Source organism: Botrytis fragariae, assembly GCF_013461495.1.
Source record: "Botrytis fragariae strain BVB16 chromosome Unknown tig00000045, whole genome shotgun sequence".
Taxonomy (NCBI): domain Eukaryota; kingdom Fungi; phylum Ascomycota; class Leotiomycetes; order Helotiales; family Sclerotiniaceae; genus Botrytis; species Botrytis fragariae.
In genome coordinates, this window is record NW_023500991.1 from 1,396,186 (window position 1) to 1,416,951 (window position 20,766).

The window sequence follows — 20,766 nt, forward strand, 5'->3', positions numbered from 1 at the left end:
TACAATCTGATAGGAATGAAGAAGTCAGTCGAATACATATGATATATACGACTTGAAATATGGAGCAAAATCTTATTCCTTTGCAGCTTATGCCTCATCAGGATGGCATATTATCTTTGGAAGAGGATTGGACGGGTATAACTGACAAACGCCGAAGAAAAAAGATGCAAGATCGGTTGAATCAGAGAGTCACGAGTGAGGCTTCTTCACTATCCGGTCGTTACGCGTAGGCTAATGCGGGGGGTAACTTATAGGAAAGCGGAAGCTTCTGAAATCTAAAGTACAAAAGAAAGAGGGGTCCCAACTCCGCAACGGAGATTCCGCTCTAATTCCTACTCCACTACCACCGCATGTTCACTTCTCGCATGGTGATCATCAAGCCCTGGAATCATATAGAACTACTGCACAACAAATAAACCCACAACAAATTCTTGCACACACAAATCCAACTAATATTGAAGACATCGATTTAATCCAAGCATGTCGACCCGACTCCCCGGAAACACAATTCTTCCTCTTACATTTCTCCACCCGCGTCTACCAGAACTACCTCCATTCATCCCCGTCGTCAGACAACGCAATGACATTGATCCAATTTAACACCACCCGAGCTTTCATAGCCAACGCTCAAACTCTCAGTCTAACAACTTCCTCTATGGCCCGAACAGCATGCTCTCGATTCTTCGTGGATCTTACAGCAGGACACACATCCTTTACTATTGATCTATCTTCCCTGCCCTTATCTCTTCACCCGACACCCCTTCAACGTGAGATTCCTCATCATCCATGGATAGATCTCTTACCGATTCCTCAGCTACGCGATAATTTGCTGCGGAAGAAGAATCAATTTGATGAAGTAGAGCTGTGTCGAGAAATGAGAGGAGTCAAAAGTGCGAAGTTGGGGAGAAGAAATGGGATTATCGTATGGCGAGATCCATGGGATGAGAGCGGTTGGGAGGTTACTGAAACTTTTGCGAGCAAATGGGCGTGGGTTATTAGGGGCTGTGAGGGGTTATTTAGGTCGACTGATTATTGGAGGAGCTTGAGGGAGGAGACGCCACTTTTTGAGGGGGCTGGGACTAAGAAGGGATAGTATTGCAGGGTCGTTGAAGAAGTCTTTTGAGGATATTGTCTTTTGATCTATGTGGGTGTCAGTGATCTCACTGCAGCAGGGTCTCTTTTCCGGGATGGATCTCTTGAGATGGTATAGCGTGGCTGGAAGGGATCGTGTTTAAAGACCTTTCTCCGATATCTTCACCAACTGCTGTCAGCAATAAAACTATCTGTGGACGTACTCGACCTTTTCATCCTGTTCCACAAGCTTTCACCTGTCACTACAGCGCTTGATAATATGGTATACTACTCGTAATATCTGGGGCATTTGCGTGGCGTACCATCTCCCCGCGACTCGTGAAAGGTTCAGACACGGAAAACTCATGATAAGGCCCGAGTGCCACAAAAATATATGAGACCATAGATGATGGTCGTCATACTAGCAGATAATATACGAAGCGCCAATACGCTCGTGGGTGTGTTTAACCAGACCCGGAAGCCCACGATGACTCTCAAGGTCTGGACAGAAGATACTGGGTCTACGAGCATTTACTCGGCATATGCATTATCAGTGATAATTCTTTGGTGGCATTTCTTGGTGCTTTAAAGCTTGACGACTCCAGTGAATTGTCTTTGCACAGAAACAGCTTAAATTGCGCTCGTGCTGTGTCCGGCCCAGAGTCGCGCGCAGGTCTTGGAATTCAAGGCATTTGCAGGTTTCGAGAACCTTGGTGATAGATGGGGGTTCCTTTGGCCTTAGTCATATCTTCGAGCAATGGATACCGTGTGCACTGATCGGCAGAGCAAATTGAAGAGCGGATGATGGGCGAGACGGGGGATAAGACGATGCCTACCCCTCCTCTGGCTACGAGGGGAGATTATGAGGTGATTGGAGCTGCATTTTACTTGTGGTATTTTATTCAGTTGATGCGGGAAAGTAAGCTAGTAGGCGCGTTCCATTCCGTCTTGCATATGCATAGCTGTAGACCTCAGGTCCGATGTCACGTTTTTAAACTGGTACAATTTTATTCTGGGCTGCAAATATTTTTACAATTATTTACCTCATATTATTCACCTCATACCTCAATAATTTGGGGTACTAATATAATGGTAATTTGATCTTTTGCTTGCAATGTCACAAACACTAACAAGTTGCATCACGTGTGTTGGCACATGATGTTGAGCTGAACGACACTCAACTGGTAGCTTTTCTACGCAGGAACAGTCAATACGGGACTTGAAATTCTCCCTTCCGATTCATTAAAGATTTAAGCGATGTTTGGTCTCAATAAAAGCATCTCTCATTGCGAACTACATCTTCAAAATTGCAATGTGCGCCCAATAGGGAGCCTCATAACGTGTTGGCAACCTAAGTAGGGCTGTACTTTTAGGTTGTTTGAATTCTCCCCATACAGAATTTATTTTCTCTGCTATTCAAATGGGCGAATATTATAGCAACTTCGCCTACACGCAGAAGCGTGTTGAAAATAGTATCTTGTAATTTCTCGTCAGGCATGAACCATCCTATGGGTGAACGTCTGGAAAATCAACGGGTGGAAGGACTGGTTGGCAAGGCGTATCATTGCAATATGGAAACCATTCAAGCAGAGCTGCTTATGAAATGTACTGCTTATTCACACGAATATTGGCTGGCTATTCCAGGCATTAGACAAGTAAGCGAATGCAGTGTCATGTCTTTCCCAGATTCACATCCAATCAGCGAGTTTGCTTTGTGATTGGGTTGTTGGTCTCGTGATCTATGATCCATTATGCTCATTTCAAGTGGTGACTACCTGAAGTTATGAAAAGCTTTCCGGCTAGTTAAAAACACTTTGGAAATCTGCGTTATTTAAAAATTTGAGATTTCTCAAAGATCTATGCGACATGTGACAAAATGCTCTTCGTTAGTAACACCGAAAGCTCCTCTGTTTCTTATTATATTGCGTGCGGATTGCACACAGAGCCTGAAACAAGATAGCGAAGACATCTAAGCGCACTCAGGGGCGAGAGGGCGTGCTTTGCGCACCCTCTCTCCCTCCCTCACGAGTGCATAGTTTTGATCATGTGATTTGGATTATATAACCAAGCTTCTGGCCAATCAAAACCACCATAATGTGTAGTCAGCTTGCTAGAGCTTGTGTAGTGTCACGTGATTATGACTCGGCCAGGCCATTTATATCTGTGGACCGTGCCTAGTCTCCAGATAGTTTGTGGCAATAAATTGGGGCCACACCGTGTGCGAAAAAACTGTGACACTTTGCCTTAGAAGAACTGCGTTAGCAGGGTACAATACATCCTTAGAATATACAACTACAAAATCGGGAGCAAAGCGCTCGTAAAGCGCTCATATATACTAGCTATGTGCACGTGATCTCGAACGTGAGCGATCGCAGTACGGTACTTACACAAAAAAGAGTGGAGGGCACAATCCAAAAGAAGGAAAGTATCATGTCTGACGGAGCCACTCGGTGGAGTCGCTTCCGTCAGACGATATGTATTGGAGGATCAAGCGACAACTACTCAACAAAGAGCCTGTTTTTTCTTGCACCGCTCGTTCAGCACGTGGTAACCCTTGCTAATCAATAGAAGAGCCTCAAAGGTAGGTATTTGATGATATACACGTGACACAGTCACGTGTAAAATCTTCTGAGCCTATAACGTCGCGTCGTACTACCTATGTTATCTCATATTCAGAATCTCTTCGTCGATAAAACGTTCTATAGCATTGAGGTTATTGATCTTTTTCGTATTGTTGCTTACTAATGATCGAATTTAGGGTAACCCTAAACAATATGGCTACTAGTAGATTTTCCTCAAGGGAAAATGATGTAGCTTAACATTTCAGAATTAATGATAGGCACGTTATTTATTAATCACGATCATGAGGAACCCCCAAAAAGCACTGTCTGGTTATTTGACATTAGCAAAAGTGGATAAAAAACACGGAAAACGCCTTGCATCATTTCTCTTTCACGAAATCTAAGAAATTCGTCGCATCGCAATCGCAATGCTGTTTCCATCTTTTTATCATTACTAAGGGTGGCCTCATGACGAATGACATGTTAATCATACGATGAACACTGAGAAAATATACTACTCAAACAAGTAAGGCTCAGATGTGAAGACAATACTATAGTTATGGCTATATACCGACCGAATGGTATCAAGTTTTAAATTGCAAACATAAAAGGAGCTGCGTATCTCAAAGTCTCCACTCGAATGCGGATCTGGGATGGAATGATGGTATTATGAATCGTGCTTTCAACTATCCACCCTATTAACCTCGTCATACAATATACAGAAGATTCTTCGGTCAAGAATAGAGATTGTTGATGCTATTTTGTCTGTCAGCTTTGGCTTTCCATGAAGGAAAGTTATTCAGGGCCTCTCGTTCAAATTCGTTGTCGAGCAACACTTCGGCTATGGCAGACTTTGAACAGGCGTAGATTGTGGTGATTGCGATCCACTAGCATTTCCCATTCCTGAATGAGTAGACCTCACATGTCTATCACGATCCCATCTCCTCGAAAATGCCGCTGAACAGCCAGGAGATTCGCACTTAAATGGTTTTATTCCATCATGTTTCCGTTGGTGTATCTTTAGACCTGATGACCTTGTAAATGAGCTTTCGCATCGATCACATTGATGCTTCACTGGTTCTTTCTTGACCTTTGGAAATTTCCCCCCGAAAGCTGCTGGATCGGGATGCTCTATTAGCACATGTCTTTTGAGTTCCTTCTCGGTACTGTATCCCCAATGTTTTCTCAGACAATTTAGATCTGTACATAAAAAGGGCTTCTCGTGTCGTAGAAGGTGCTTATCACGAATAGATTCGTCAGGAAACCCCTCATGGAAGTAGAAACATGCATGGCGAGGACATTTGATCCATTTTGAACCGTAATAAGTATTGAGCTTTTGCTTTTCCACAATCGTTAAGTTTTTTGATTTGGACAGTTTGGCTAAATAGGATCGTACTTTCTCGAGGATGATCTTTAACTCCGTTGGCTCTGTAAGTTCATCTTGAGCGGCCCGAACTTTTCTAGTGTGGCTCAGCAGAAGAAGAAGTGAGTCTAGTTGGTCGGACCCAACAAGATGAGTACATCGATCTTCTAAGAAGGAGAGGACATCCGACCTTTTTGTGCTTTGCACCCCAAAAATCTCGTAAAATTCCGCAATGGCGGACCCAAGGTCGCATTGTTCTGAGTTTTCAAGGTCCGATGGTGATAATTGCTCAATCAGAGACTCTAGATGATCAACCCAATACACAATTGCATATTCCTGGAATGCATAATAACCTTCATTGACATAGTGATGGATTTGATTGTCAGGTGTAGTCGGGTCAAAGCATTGGAAAAGCAGGTAGCGTAGGCACATTACTGCCAGTTTCTGCTCTTCTATAATAATTCTTACATGGCTCTTATCAACCAAGTAACTATTTCTCGTATTCATCAGTTATGTTTGGAAATATTCAGCCAGTACATGGTGTCATATATGTTTAACGTACGATTTCGCGGTGCTGTGCACGAGTTGCACTCGGTCCCCTGGAAGGACTTCCACGAGAGACCCACAGAGATCCTGAATATGAGTCCGTAGTTGGCGGTCTTAAAAGGTCAACTTGGTCGTGAAACAAGACAAATAATCCCATCATGGATTTCATACAGGGGCATGGGGGTTCGATCAATTGACGCACCCTCAAAGTTCACATCCTCATCATCCATGTTAATTGATACTGCAGCCTGTATTTCATGCCATCGCATGGGACGCTTAGCACATGAAATCCAGCCCAATAATCTTTCTGCGGTAGCTCGCTCCGACTCGTTGGGGTTCTGATACACTCGACACACAATCCTCGAGTATCTGAATTGTCAGCAATGATAAACAATTTCGATCTTTTTCCAAGGTTCTTTCGCTCACGCTTGTTCAAATCCAACTGGAAATGTTCCCGGCCGAAGTTCCTCGAATAGTTTTTCACGAGATGTTTGCCCATAAAGATTAGTTAGGGTTAGCTTTGCATATAAGAACATCCCTGAGACCGGTTAGATCGAGACAGTGGGGTACTGGGGAGCACTTGCCATCTGCACCTTCAGACACAGCCTTTATGATGTATGTCTTTGTATCATCTGGTACAACAAACTTCTGCTGTATTTTCTCTGCCCACACTCGAGAATAGACTTCAATATCAGATCTGTTACATGAGCTCGACAAACGTAAATCTGAGCATTGCCGAAGGTGTCTCTTTATATCGGGCTCGTTCTGACTGACAATCAGTAAGCGGAGCATTCCTGGATACAAAGTCTTTTGCACAATAGAGACCAGAGTAGAGAGCAAGAGTCTCCGCTGAACCGGCTCGCATTCATCCAGCCCGTCAATTATCACATACGTCTTTTCGGATTTAGATACAGTTTCAAAGCACACCTCGAGTAACTTCGTACACATTTCATGCGAGACAAGTGAAACAGAGTGACTGTTGATACACTCGCTATAAAGGTAAGGTAGAAGAACTTCGTTTTGCTTCAGCAGTTGAGAGAGCATAGCTCGAGCCACAGCTAGGAAAGTGTCTCTTTGTTTATCGTCATATTTGCAGTAGAAGAATATTGTCGACGATGAGCTGTTCTTCATGCATTCTCCAATGATCACGGATGCCAATATGGTTTTTCCTAGTTCAATTAGCCCATAAAGCTAGTATTATGCGACTCTATGATACCTACCTGCTCCGGGAATACCATTAATCCAGAGAAGTGGGACGGTTAACTGTTGAGGATCAAGCCACGCTTTTAACTTATTCTCTTGCAAAACCCAGTTGCCGGAGGAGGGATAATCGGCTCGCATAGAGACCGCGAACTCATGGTCAGGTATCGGATCGGTGGAAGCGAGCCAATCTAGCAAAGCTAGTCGTTGACGCTTGTTATCTTCCTTCTCGATAGTCTCGAACTGCTTTTTGTGGTTAAGATGCTCCCTCTGGTATTCTTGAATACGAAGAATTGATTCTTGGATCGTTGAAAGCGAAGTTTCGGCTTTAGTGTAATCTTTTTGCTGCTTTTCGAATTGAAGAATCGTAGCTTGGCTTTCTACTAGAGCTTTATGTCGGGCTAGACTCTCTAGTATATGCCGAAATTTGCTGTTGAAGTCTTTCCAAGTCGCCCTAAATATTTGTTTCCACGCTGAGACGTAAGCGAACAGACCCTAAAAGGTCGGATACGGGGCAACAGTATGTTCGGAGATTTACAAACAAGAAATCCTTTTTAGTATTTTGAGGATTCGAATAATCTCAAACACTTAAAATCAAGTAACGCTTCGTTTGGAAATTTCAAACAAATTGTTAGATGATAGGTTGTAGAATACACTTACTTGATTTGCTGAAAACCCTAAGAGCCGCTCGGTGGAAGTCGAGCATGTCTTCATAGAACAACGCAAGTACGTTAACCATATACGAATTGCCTTTGAATAGGTCACCATATTGCTCGAGAAGAGGTATGTTTTCCGCAAGTTGCTGATATGCGTCCAATAGTGTGTCGAAAGACTCGGCCCATGAGCTTGCAACCTGAAGACAAAATTTCATAGGGCCCCAAATGAAACACAACACTGAAGATGTGTTGAGGAAAACTTCGACAACATTTGAATATTGTTCAAATGCTTCGATAAAGGCTTTGACACGAGAGAGATTCATCATGCTTTTACGCCGGCTTTGGTCATCTTGTATCTTCAGTATGGCGGTCTTCACTTCGTCCAGAGTTGTGGTTTGAAATCGCAACTGTTCCTCTTGGGTCAACCGTTTTTTGAAGCTTGCCAACGCAATTTGAAACGAGTCGGCCATGCCTGGAATGTCGAAGAAACTGTCAATGTTTGAAAACTATTCAACGTTCCAAATGATTTGATTAATTAAGTTGATTTAAAGGATACAAATTCCTCTCATTTTCAAAATGCAGTCCAGATTATTGACCTGGATGGAAAAAATGACGTGTAATAAATCCGAGAAGTAAGATTCATGATTTAGCCACAATTGGTTGATGGATGTGGCTGACGTATTCTGCACCTCAGTATTGCCCGTCTCACGAATCCAGAACGTTAACAACTTGGTCTCAACTCAACACGCACTGCCCCGTACTGCAACTCATCCTTCACAAAAACAAATCAATGACTGCGAAGACTAAGTTACTTGCTTATCTCATGGAAGAGTCAGCCTAACTTCCTGCATATGCAGTTTTACAAGCTATGTGATCTGAACAGAGCCTCGTTGCCTCGTCGGGGCGCAGCATTCATTGGCATTGTACTACAAAACCACATGCTCCCAGTTTTTCAATTGTTTGAAATCCGCTGAACAGTGTTTGTATTTTGCCATTCGTTATTACATACCAGGTAGTCAGTTCGTTCTGTGCATCCAAATCATAACAATGCACAACGCCTTCTCATTGATAAATCACAGCAATGTCTTCTTCCAATGTAGAGGCACATTCATATCAAGAGAACAAAAGGGGTCTACCTGATATCCTCGAACCCTCATTTGATCTGGATGGACCGTAAGTTAAAAAGGGACATAAAGTTCGTATACTTAACCTATAACTTGGTGGCTAACACAAAAAATGTAGGACTAGGGCTTTTCATTCCTACAAAAAGACAAAGAGAGATCCTGTGTTCCATTCAGGGACTCAAAGCCACGAGAACTCTGATCATGGCGGATCATTCGCTGCTGATCCAGAGTTCGACTTGCCCCCTATCTCACTATCCAATTCATATATAGGAACACGGAATGATTCTGGATATAGCAATCTAGCATGCTTTGGGCTTGTAAGTGCTTCATAAGAAAGAACTAAAATAGAAAATCTTACTGAGAAAAATCAGATTCATAACATACAAACTAAGCTCCTCGATACCACGACACAGGAGGTTTTTGGGAGTAATGCCATCGACACTAACTCAAAAGATGCGCCCTCGTTCAAGCTTCGCTTTCAGTCTGATAGTGAGATTGTTTGTCTAACCACCTCCGCTCTTGATGAATTAGATTCCCATGCAGATTTTGCAATTCTCAATGAGAAGACCGGCCGAGTACTTTGCCAGATGAAGAATCTAGGTTGTCATTTTGAGACACTTCCTTCAACAGCTGAACTCAATCATGAATTAGCAGCCGAGAGAAAGATGTATATTTATGTTGATGTCACAGTGGCTGGTCCTAAAAATATATGTAATGCCGTTGGTACACTGTTGTCGACCGCAAAATTTTACTTGCAGCATCCTGAGACGACACAAATCGAGAAATATGCCGAATATCAAAACCCCCATTTCTTGACGTTCGATAAGGCACCTAGGAGCATGATTATGGAAAGTGAACGGCCACTTGCTATCAATTCGTCAAACGAATATTCTCTGGGCGTCGATATAGATGCTAAGGAGGATAATCGACTTCAACCAAAACTTCACAAGAAGGTCACAAAGATTTTGAATTCATTGACAAGGGGTCAGAACCTGAAAAGAATCGAGGCAAACATCAAGATAATAACACCCCTTCTGCAGTACGCTATTTGCCCTTTATTTGAGACTGCCTTTAGTAATCGTTGAGTTCGAATGAGTAGACACCAAGCAGAAGCACTAGACTTCATAGCGCAGAGGGAATTTGGTTCAATTCCCGATGAATATTCTTTGTGGACTCCGCAAAGATACGAAAACCAGATTTGGTGAGTCGATTCTAATCAAGTTGTTATAAGACCGTGGCCTCTCCTATTCTAACTATATCGGAGTTATCAGCACAGAATATCAGGTCATAAACGTGGCGATAGTCCAATCGAATGTGGTGGGGGAATTTTGGCCGATGACATGGGCCTCGGAAAGACACTGACAGTACTTGCCAGTATTATGCAGACATCCAAAGAAGCCGAGGACTTCTTTGATAGTTCCCCTCGAGGCTTTGAGCACGACAAAAGCTTCAAATACAAGGTTCGTTCAAGATCGACACTCGTTATTGTGCAAACATCTTGTATGTCTACCTTTTGCTTTCATAAATTGTTCCCAGTTGATTAGATATCAGTACTCATCGATGGATGGAGAGAGGAAATCGCCAAGTAAGATATCACCTGGGCTCAATCATCCAGACTAAAGCTAAGTCAATAGACACTGTCGGGGATATGTGAACATTAACATATACCATGGTCGTGGGCGCGAGACAAGCCGTAAGCCCCTGATCAATGCGGATATCGTACTGAGTACATATGATACAATCTCTGCGGAATCACTAGATCCAGAAAGTCCAGTCTATGGTATTGAATGGTTCCGTCTTGTTCTTGACGAAGGTAGTTAATCAACGTCCGGCAAGCTGTAGTAGGTTTCTTGCTCACTTACCATCTCTTAGCTCATAGGATTCGCAACATGAAGACGAAGCTATTTCGAGCAATGAGTCAACTTTCTGCAAACATAAGATGGTGTCTGACAGGTACCCCTATTCAAAACAGTTTGGATGACCTCGCGGCGTTGGTTTCTTTCGTTCGTTCCTCGCCCCTAGATGAACTTCCAGTGTTCCGGAAACACATCATAAATCCACTTCTGAAAGAAAAGGATGAAGGAGCTGTCAATCTTCGAACATTGCTCGACTCAATATGCTTACGACGTACCAAAAAGTTACTAAACCTACCAAGTGTAGTAGAGGTACATCGGCCAGTCTACTTCTCTTTCGAGGAAAAGTCGCTGTATGATTTGACGCAACGAGAGGAAATACAGGCCGTGAAACAACAAGATAGTCAAGGTAGGAATAAAAAAGGCTACTTTGGAATCTTCCAACTGCAACTACAACTGCGGCGAATTTGTAATCATGGCACATTTCTCAAGAGATGTTCTTCGATTTCTCAGACTGATACGCAGTTTGATCCTGAGCAAGCCCTTGGACTACTGCAAGAGAAAAAGGAGTCTAGATGCCACGATTGCAATGTAGAGATCGAAGGCCTCGGCAGTAGTGTCATCCATCGTGGCCGCTTCACTACTTGTGGACATCTTTTATGCTTTGATTGTGTTTCAAGATACAGGAACTCCCTCATTCCAGATAAAGATGATTTTCACTCACGTTGTTCAATTTGTAGCCAGATACTTATCAACAATGTTTGCTTTGCCGATGAGGTCGGAAGCACACGCAAGGCTTATTCATTGACAACATCAAGCAGATTCGAGAGCACTGGGATCGCCTCCAAAATGAAAGAACTGCTGAAGGATATAACCCGAAATCAGACAAGAGGGAAGAGGTACCCTGTACCAGCTTTGCCCAGTGTAAATACAGAACTAACACGATATCAGTATCATATTTTCCTGTTGGACTACATCTTTAGACCTTGTTGGGCATCATCTTAAGCTCTGCGGGCTACCTTTCGAACGGATCGATGGCAGTTGCACCCGTGCACAACGATATGACATCCTACAAAGATATACCGCAGATGAAACTATACGGATACTCATAATGACAACTGGGACAGGGGCAGAGGGGTATGTTTCTCTGGGTTCCCGAGTAAATTCTGCAGACTAAAATCCATAGTCTCAACATTACCGTCGCCAATTATGTATACATACTGGAGCCACAGTGGAATCCAATGGTTGAAGCTCAAGCGATCGCTCGGGTTCAAAGAATTGGTCAAAATAGGGATGTCAAGATTTTCAGATATATTGTAGAGGATACTGTGGAAAAGGTTCGTTAACCACAACATTTGCATCCTCAATAATTACCAAATGACTAATATCATAAAGGGTATTCAAGCTCGACAATCGAGGAAGCTGGATTATGCAAGAATGGGGTGGACCGGAGACGAATTGGAGCTTCCAGATGATTCTACAAGCACATCCAATGGTGGATGAATCAAATCTTTGCGTCTTCAAACAAACAAAGTTCCATCATGCATCGGCGTAGAGGTCCGAGTTTCCCTAAAATGCTTAGGATGAATAATTGCTTCCATTAAGTAGTCGCACAAATCTATAATATCGCCAAGCTTGATATTATTTGTGTTGCCTCACTGTGAAACAACCTCAGGATCTGTGCTGTGTTTAAACGTCGAGGTAGGCTGCGATACTCTATTTCTTGATAAGTCTAGGAGATCTGTGGACACTCTGGGATGATTTTGCTATTGATGAGCCACGTAGCCTGGCTATATCTACCGTCCAATGTATTGTAGTAGACGCAGTGATACAATTATTCGTTGGCTAAAATTGAGTAAGCGAGGGGTAAAAGAGAGTTTTCAACTGAGAAATGCAAAATTTGTAATGAATCTTGAATTTTCGGTTAACAATAAAAGCACTTTTATTGATTGCAAGCTAAACTAATAGATGAGCTAACTCAATGATATAGGCTCCCGTGGATGAACCCTCGATGTGATCAATCCATTGTATGATATAAAATCTCCTTCTTGTGCGTAATATTGTCGTAATCTTTGCAATCCTTGAAGGGACAGAATGCAGAAATTCTACCCAGCGAACCACGTGATATACCCACCTAGTCATGACTTTTGTTCCTCATAAGCAACCATAATGACCAGCCATGCAATAATTGAAGTCCCTATGAATGCCGAAATAAACTTGTCAAAGCTCCATCGACCGAATCGATTCATTCTCCCATAACCCATCCATTACTCGCGTCTCCTCTGTCTGTTTCTGGTGGCCAGGGTTGCCTCCAGCAGTTCAGTGCGATCTTTCAAAATCAGCTTCTCTATTGCTTGATCAGTTGCAGCGCGCTCTAGCTCGACTACCTTGGCCGTCAATCCATTATTCGCCGTCTCCAACTCTGACTTACGTCCCCTCAATCCATCGGTCTCTACTTCTCGCTTCGTCTCCGCCTCCGCGAACTCTGAGACCTGAGTCCACAATCCGTTATTCGCCGCTTCCGGCTCTAAAATACGTCTCCTCAATTCATCAGTCGGTCTGCTAAAAGCCCGTAATATTTGTGTAGTGCGCGCTGCTTGTGCGGCTATAGACAACTCCGACTATGTGTGAGGATTCCGCATCTCATTTTTCGGTACCCCAGTCCCTGCTGGTAGAGATGGTTCCCTATTTATAAGGTTCAATCTGATTCGCGGTTGAAATTTGTTAGCTCTAACAGCGGCACGATGACGTGCTGCTCTTGTAGCAATAGGTCGTGCAGCACCTCTATTTCTGACAACATCTCCCTGACGCCAGTTTCTTTGCCTATGACTTTCGGTGAGCATATTGAGAGTCTCTGGTGTTAGTCTGTGCAGCAGGTTGTCTAGCCAATGCATAAGGACTGGCCTCGTCTCCCATGGCCGATCTAGCTCGATAGGGTAATTCTCTCTGACTGACTCCTGGATAGTGCCCCTTAAAAGGTTGAGAGTCACTGGTCTCGATCAAGGCCGAGCAATAACGGAGTTTCTGAAGCCATGCTATCTATCACGTTTCCAGCATTAGTATGCAATGAACAAGCAATAAGGATAAGGTAAAATATTCGAGACTCCAACGTTCTCACTAACGTATAGCGCCACTTGAAGGGTGTCGGTTAGAAGAAATTCAAGAGACAGTTACTGGATGTATCTTTCTCTTGCTTGGCAATTGGAAGAAATAGAGACTATCGAGGTGCCTTCTTTGAGGTTTAGTCTTGCTACTAAGGTAAAACTGCGAGGAAAGAAAGAGGTCCTGATTGCAGAAAAAACTTGAATCGAATTGGAGAAGAACCCAGGTGTTCAAGAACTTCTCCTTCAATCTCGAATTGATGAAAGATATATGAGTTGTATATACAAACCGTAATCAGTTGAATTAATGAATTGATGGTTGTTTGTGCAAAAGAGAAGAAGTTTTGTGAAAAGAAACTGAAGGGGGAAGGCTATTTATGAGCAGGAAAATTGGATTAATTGAAGTGATGATTGAAAGTGGTATTCAAATTCACTTCTGATGAAAAAATTGTAAATACATCCACTGATGAGGGGTATTCCATGATTGAAAGATTGAAAGATTGAGTTGATCGAAAGTGACAGTCGATCAAATGTGATATCCAGATCACTTTCAACGAAAATTTCTTTCGAGGTAGCGAGAAAATCACCATGTCATAGGTAGGTAAACGATCTTTAGCCATTTATTCAGTAGAATAAACGAGAGCGCTAGGCCACGATTGCTTAATCCTACACATCCATAGATTAGCTCTCTAGACAGGATGTCATATTGGCATTTAGGACCTACATCGTAGGTGCTACTCGATCTGTACTCTACTCGATCCGACCTGCTATCAGCCGAGACGCATTATAGTGTTTAGAAGCAGGTAGGTAAATGTGTAAAACAAGCAAACTATGCAAAATTCAACGCATCGAGCTTCATGCTATCTAGAAGAATTGTATACAATAGTAGAATAACAAAATAAAAATGATAACACATCTGCTATTCCCTATCTAAAGATCTGAAGGCGTCAATCAAGTACGGTTCCACTAGCCAAGTCTTCTCACCCGGCAGATCCGCACGCATTCTATCCTGCTACCAAAAGCCAAAACTAATCTATCCAAGCCGATTCTCGTATTTGCCGGTCGAAAGTTGCCCCAGAACATCACTCCACATCAGATCTATCGACTCGACATCTAAACCCACATTACAAAGCGTAGCAAAACCGCGCTCTCAATCCTCGTCCGTCCCCTTCCCCATCTACACCAGCATCCACCCATCTACAACTTCGCCTTTACACCTCCTTGCGCCTTCTTCAAAATCGGTTCCATCTTCGTCGCCTTCATCACATCCCCCTTAACCTTCAGTTTTCCCCCCATAAAAAGTCTCTGTGCATTTGCCTTTCCTGCTACCAGTTTTCCGAAATCCTCATCACTCAGACTCAATGTTACTGTTGGTTTTTCACCAAGCCCTGTTCCGACTTTGCCTTCTTTTTTTAAATCGATGTGCCAATCGGCTGTTTCACCCGCTTTGTTCTTGAGAGTGAAGGCGAAGACGGCGTTGCCTTGTTTGATGGCGTCGGCGCGGTCGGTGGGGGATGATTCGAGAGAGGAAGAGATGGCATCGAAGGCTGCGGAGGAGGGGAATGCGTCTGCAGGTTGATGGGTTAGTAAAAGGATGATTTGGAATGGTAGGGTTGGAGAATGGAGGAGCTTACCGTTCTTGAGAGACATGATTGTAATTGTTGTATTAATATGCTTTAGTTTTAACTTGTTTCAACTGTGCGATGTAATATGTATCAATCGATAAATTCCAACAGATTTGCAGATTCGCTGAGTAGTAAATGATATAACTGTTATCAACAAATTCAGGTACGGGAGTAAGGTACTTAAATGAAGTCCGCAAGCAGTAACGGTTGTTCACGAGTCGCAGGGTCGCATCCACACTAGCATGTGATAATGACCGAGGTCCGGTGAACCAAACTAGTCTTGTTTCGGTAAAATCCGGGGAAGCTCATGACATGCGCAAAATTCACGAGGAAATTTATGATTTGAGATTCCGGTTGGGACTGTGGGGAAATGAATTGGACTATTTAGGAAAGTAGAAACTTTTAGTGTCATGTAGTTTTCGTGGGTAATATATGTAGGGCCGAGGTGCATGTACCATTCATGTTAGAGTATTGAGCGACTAGACATTTCGAGGAACACATTGAATTTTAGCGAGCCTAGTTTGAATTTTAGTTTGTTATTTATGTCTAGTTTCTAGGTACCAATCTATCAAAGTTGAAATGAGCATATAAGTGCAAATAGGTCCGAATCAAGTGCATCGAGTGATACAAGTACGCCGAATAGTAACGAACGTAAGTATCAACCATAAACGCCGTAACAACCACCAATTCAAGCCCAGACCACGCTAGACCATTCATAGTATCAAATTGTAAGTCTCGCCCTCCCAGATATTTGAACGCCAATCTCACACTCATATGGGTATTCTCAAGACACAACACAGCATAACCTCTCCCATAACCCATAATAAGACTAACAAGACGCCAAGGGTATTTAAAAAAGACGAATGCTTAGGAATACTGCATGAGCTGAAGTATGTAATCATCACAATGTGGCAACGACTCGTGTAAGTACTGCGTGTTTCCACTCATTCCAAGATCACTAGTGGATAGTTCGTCACCAGAACTATGACTCTCCCCACTAAAACTCAATACACTCTGTGTAGGTCCGGGATTTGCCAAGGGATCGTGAATATTTGTAGAAGTCATATCGTCCCAAAAGGTAGTTGAAGACCAATCCTCATAACTTGAATTTGAAGGAGCACTTTGAGTTGTTTCCGAAAGACTAGGCGGTGGTCCACCATAGATAGCACTGTGTATGTTGCTTTCACCACTTTCCAAAGAAGCGAGTATAGCCCACTCACTTTGTTGATTATCAATCTTGCTGTACATTAGATGAGAGCTATGAGAGCTTGATCCTGGAGGAGCAGTGCGCGAAATTGTTGGTGAAGATTGTTGTGATGTAATTGGCGTATTGCTCAAGGATAAATAATCCAAATTCGGTGGTTTTGGATTTGTGTTATATCGAGGCTTTGATAGTTGGGAAAGAGAGCTGCGATTTTCGCGTTTGGTCATCGGAGAATCGGTCCTTGTTCCGTCATAGGATGATCGAGCCGAAGTCTGGTTTTGCGAAGTGTGATTGTATAAATTTGGTAATGTAGCTCGTCGAAGCTTCTCTTGTTGTGCTAATATGTCATTCTCGCTCATGCTAGCACTGATATGCATATATGGGTGTTGCTGTTGCATATTTTTTCTCGGAACGATGGAGGAGGGTGGTGTTGGCTTTGAAACTTTTGGGGCAGACATGGCCGAAGAAGTGCGTAATAGTGCCGACTTGGTTCTACAGTCTAGACTTTGACTGTCCAAAGTAATTAAAGACGACGCAAGTCTCTTGAAGTCGGCCGCACCAGGAGCATTGGCCTTTTCTAGGAATCTGATAACGGTTCTGACGAGTCGTTGACTTTCTTGCATCAACTTGCCTTCCTGTTTAATATCGAGACCCTGATACAGAAGGCTTAGACCACACAACGTAAGCATTGCGTTTTTATTTGTGCAGAATGAAAAAGTCATATTCCTTTCTTCAAGAAGCTGTGTGATTTGTATGAGATGTTTGCTGGAATCAGCCAAGGCAATGACGGATGGTGAAGTTTTAGATCCAAGGGAGGAACCAATAGCAGGGCGGTGAATCAATGATCGAATATAATAAAACGCAAGAGACTGTTATTTGGTTAGAGTGAAACTAAAATCCACACGCCATTGTTTGGCTTACCAATAAAGCTGATCGACTGCCTGTGATATCTGTTGATGGTTTATCTTGAACGAATGTAAGCTTCAGATGAGTTGGTAAATTATCAGACCATTCGTTCAATTCAGCCCCCAGAGCAAAAAGTGTTTGCAACGATAAATCGTGAGTTGTAGCTGAGGAATAAATTTGCTCCAATACTTTAGACAGGATGCGTGAGCATCGGAACAGAGCAAGAGCACTAGAAATTCTGGTAGGTTCCCCTGGAAGCATAGGTTGATATCCTTTCTCATTCATATGTTCATCATCTATATCCGAGGGATACTCCGCGTAGATATCGTCTTCCTTTAACAATTTAGGGAGGCCAAGGAGGGAAGCAGAAAAACTATAGAAGATTAGCTTTGCAATACAAGCTCTAGCATGGTTCTTACCAATCAACAGTATACAAAGTCCAAAAAACCCTCTTTCTCGTCTCAGCAGCCAATATTTCAAAAGGGAATCGCTTCTGACTTTGATGTAAACCAAGTCGGTGAGAAAGACCAACAGCAATTCCTTTGTAATGCTGTAGACTATTATAGTCCCCCTTTTGGATGCAATAAATAAGCGCCAAAATCAAACACTGGAGTGTCAATATGTTGTTCTCCATCAAAATAATGTTGAGAGCTGTGCGCCATTGGTTCTCACATAATGATGTTTGTTCCTTATCGGGGCAATCAGTGGAGAGTCCAGCGATACTAAAGACAAGGTGTAACTGAGCCAACTTATGTTGGTCTTTCACTTGATGCGGATTCGATGAGTATTCATCGTATAGAGGCAAGAAACTATGCTTGTGTATGACGGGAAATAATGGTGCCCATTCTTGGAAAAAGACATTAACACATTTGTCTGAGAACAAGCGTGGGGGTACGAAGCTTGGGGCTGGTGTAATCGTTGATAACGAGGTAGATTCATTTTGGGGGTTCAAAAATGTTTCTGTGTCAAACCCTACGGAAGACTTGCCGCTGTCTTGGATCTTACGCTTGCAGATATCTAGAAAGATATTAGCGAGGTAAACCTTGAATGATTTTTTTAATTTTTATGATTTCCTACCGACGAAAGTTCTCCCACTTGATGCTCCCATGAAATATAAGTTGGAATGATCGCCTTCCAATAAATGGGGTGGAGCTTGGACCTTAAACATGTCTTCCTTCGGAGGTGATGACTCTTTTCGACTTTCGACAGTAGGTGAAGTTGACGTTGAAGAGAGTGAAGGACGTCGATTGTCGTGCATCTTGGAGAGCATATCTATCTTCTCATCCTTTCCATCAAGTAATTCCTTCATCTCCCTTATCTCCCCCTCTAATGTACGAACTCTCTCCTCTAGAGACTCAGTACTACAAGACGGCAAGTCAGCGATTGTGTACGGAAGATTGTCCATAGAGAATGAGGAACCAATTTTATGCTAGACGATCAAATACCGAGAAAGATATGGGTAACGACTGTAGGCATGAAAGACCGTTATACTCACTATCCTCTAGGAAATGCTCGTCGACTCAATTTATCGCTTGTTTTACATTCGAACCCAACACCAGAACATTGTGAACAACATGGTCGAATGCCATCGCATCGTATCTTTTTGCTTCGACATCTATCGCAGGCTTGGGCAATACGACTTTGTGAACTCGACGAGCCCACCTTTATGATCTTCATGGGTAAGATTCCGGGCATTTCGAAGATAATTTTCCGTCCTCTCTCAGTGTTGTGGTGTTCAACAAGAAGTGGTAAATGTTATTTGCGTCTTGAAGAATAGGTTTCGGTACGTTTCGGCGATGCCGATATGCTCTCAACGCTGGTATGTTCAGCTTATCTTTTTTGCGATCGGGGGTCAATTATTCTATGTAACATTGAGCGGCTTCGTGATAAACCTTACCATTCATTGAGAGGACTGATTTGCCAATCGTGAATGGAGTGGAGATAGTGGAGATGTGATACCTGTATGTGATGTTCTAGGTATGTTCTATGTCGTTAGATGAAGAAATATTCGCTCGGATAAGAGGGTGAAGGGGTTGCATATAAACGTGTTTGAAGGCAACTAAACTGAAAGGGCCGGATCCTTATAACAAATGGGCATGGAGAAGGGATCTGGGGCAAGGTACTTTGGTACATTGTCGGTGTTCATTCATCCACCCAATAACAAACTACTTTATTGACGGTCGTATGATTGTGATTGGGTGGTAAAATGATTGACTGCATAACCGGCCGGTGGCTTATCCACAAAACCATAAACCCTCAGACTAAAGAGAAAGTTTTTTGCGGGGATGATCTGGAGGGAGGTACGCACAGAGGCACGGTACTACAGGGTGTACAGGTAACACGATGGGTCACCTTGGCTATCACCAAAGCGGCCAAACGAGCATGATGATTTCCTCAGATCTGGGTAGGTGACCTATTTTGGATGTGTTGGTTTTGCATGGCTTGCGGTTTCGTACATTCTTGAAGATTTGCGAGAGGCATCGATATAGATACCAATCTCTACACACATTTATCAACTTTCTTCTTGGCGATCGTTGCACTACAACGACTTAAGTACCTAGCAGTCGCTATCGAAACTTAGTTATACCGGCACGTCAACAAGAACACATACCGGTTCAAGGTAAAAGAAAGTATTTGAATTCGGACTTTTCATGGCGGACTAAAAGTACCAAGAAGTATTGCCATCGTTCAAAACTACCTACGTGAGGTTAGTAAGTTACCCCAGAAAAGGTTATTCGATTAGTGTTATAGCTCTGCTGTTATATCTCCTCGTAACTTTCCTTGCGGGGTTTATAGAAAGATCTTACCTTCGCTAGCAAGATTAGGTAAGATTTACTACATAACGTCGACATTAACACCCGAATTTCGGACCTCATCACCCTATCTATATATTGAACATCAAGAGGCGGCTGATTATACCTTGATATAAAATAACAATAATATAGCGTTATTACCATTCTCCTCCATATTCTCCAATTAGGCTAATTGCGTCATATCTCAAATTCCGAAAATGTTAAATACCTGTTAACAGAACAGCGTCATGTGAACCATTTATTGACCCTTCATTTCAAATTGAACTTTGACTTTAGTAGCTAGTAAGGAAAGATCAGCAATGCCCGAATCCTTGGGAACATCATTAATGGCACTAGCTTTTGGTTGTTAAACAATTGGCAGGTTGGCATGCTAGCAAGGAGGCACAGAGGAAATAGTCGCACACGCACGCTTATCTTATACGCTTTACAGATACCGTATTGTTCCAACAATTATAGATATCCGCATATATCTCTTGGTCGAGCATTAAGCAAATACTCTCATAGTGATTGCCGACTCCTTGACTCGTGCTAATGTTAGTTATATTCGGCGATATACGGAATTGATTGCGCCTCAAATCCCACTAATCTCACTAGTGTTCGAATCATAGGTCAACTGGTGCTCCCCGAAATCGAGGTTCTGGAATTCTTCTCCGATAATTGGTACAAAAATACGGTGTCTTTGCCGCATTTTACTTCTAGTGTACATATATGATACGAATGCTTGACCCCTCCGGACATTATCC

At 42.8% G+C, this 20,766-nt stretch overlaps 6 protein-coding genes across 6 annotated transcripts; 2 read left to right on the top strand and 4 right to left on the bottom strand.

Annotated features, from left to right (window-relative positions):
- Positions 1 to 59: 59 nt before the first annotated feature.
- Positions 60 to 1,093, top strand: Bfra_003643 (uncharacterized protein; the record flags this gene model as incomplete). The annotated part of the gene is made up of 2 exons (XM_037334049.1): positions 60 to 195; positions 255 to 1,093. The coding sequence occupies 2 exons, from the start codon at positions 60 to 62 to the stop codon at positions 1,091 to 1,093; spliced, it is 975 nt and encodes a 324-aa protein (XP_037194136.1).
- Positions 1,094 to 4,473: 3,380 nt separating this feature from the next.
- Bfra_003644 (putative nacht domain protein) lies at positions 4,474 to 7,867 on the bottom strand (the record flags this gene model as incomplete). The annotated part of the gene is made up of 7 exons (XM_037334050.1): positions 4,474 to 5,485; positions 5,558 to 5,654; positions 5,744 to 5,910; positions 5,968 to 6,079; positions 6,126 to 6,710; positions 6,762 to 7,214; positions 7,402 to 7,867. The coding sequence occupies 7 exons, from the start codon at positions 7,865 to 7,867 to the stop codon at positions 4,474 to 4,476; spliced, it is 2,892 nt and encodes a 963-aa protein (XP_037194137.1).
- A 611-nt stretch (positions 7,868 to 8,478) lies between these two features.
- On the top strand, positions 8,479 to 11,877 carry Bfra_003645 (putative snf2 family dna-dependent atpase protein; the record flags this gene model as incomplete). The annotated part of the gene is made up of 11 exons (XM_037334051.1): positions 8,479 to 8,570; positions 8,640 to 8,838; positions 8,893 to 9,560; positions 9,621 to 9,722; positions 9,897 to 10,021; positions 10,073 to 10,106; positions 10,156 to 10,334; positions 10,394 to 11,273; positions 11,326 to 11,511; positions 11,561 to 11,711; positions 11,770 to 11,877. The coding sequence occupies 11 exons, from the start codon at positions 8,479 to 8,481 to the stop codon at positions 11,875 to 11,877; spliced, it is 2,724 nt and encodes a 907-aa protein (XP_037194138.1).
- Positions 11,878 to 12,641: 764 nt separating this feature from the next.
- On the bottom strand, positions 12,642 to 13,217 carry Bfra_003646 (uncharacterized protein; the record flags this gene model as incomplete). Its single annotated transcript, XM_037334052.1, has 2 exons — positions 12,642 to 12,995; positions 13,032 to 13,217. 2 exons carry the CDS (start codon positions 13,215 to 13,217, stop codon positions 12,642 to 12,644), a joined length of 540 nt encoding a protein of 179 aa, XP_037194139.1.
- Positions 13,218 to 14,672: 1,455 nt separating this feature from the next.
- Bfra_003647 (putative oleate-induced peroxisomal protein) lies at positions 14,673 to 15,125 on the bottom strand (the record flags this gene model as incomplete). The annotated part of the gene is made up of 2 exons (XM_037334053.1): positions 14,673 to 15,043; positions 15,110 to 15,125. The coding sequence occupies 2 exons, from the start codon at positions 15,123 to 15,125 to the stop codon at positions 14,673 to 14,675; spliced, it is 387 nt and encodes a 128-aa protein (XP_037194140.1).
- An 842-nt stretch (positions 15,126 to 15,967) lies between these two features.
- Bfra_003648 (putative transcriptional activator protein acu-15 protein) lies at positions 15,968 to 18,905 on the bottom strand (the record flags this gene model as incomplete). The annotated part of the gene is made up of 5 exons (XM_037334054.1): positions 15,968 to 17,173; positions 17,226 to 17,583; positions 17,630 to 18,227; positions 18,288 to 18,571; positions 18,706 to 18,905. 5 exons carry the CDS (start codon positions 18,903 to 18,905, stop codon positions 15,968 to 15,970), a joined length of 2,646 nt encoding a protein of 881 aa, XP_037194141.1.
- Positions 18,906 to 20,766: the final 1,861 nt, after the last annotated feature.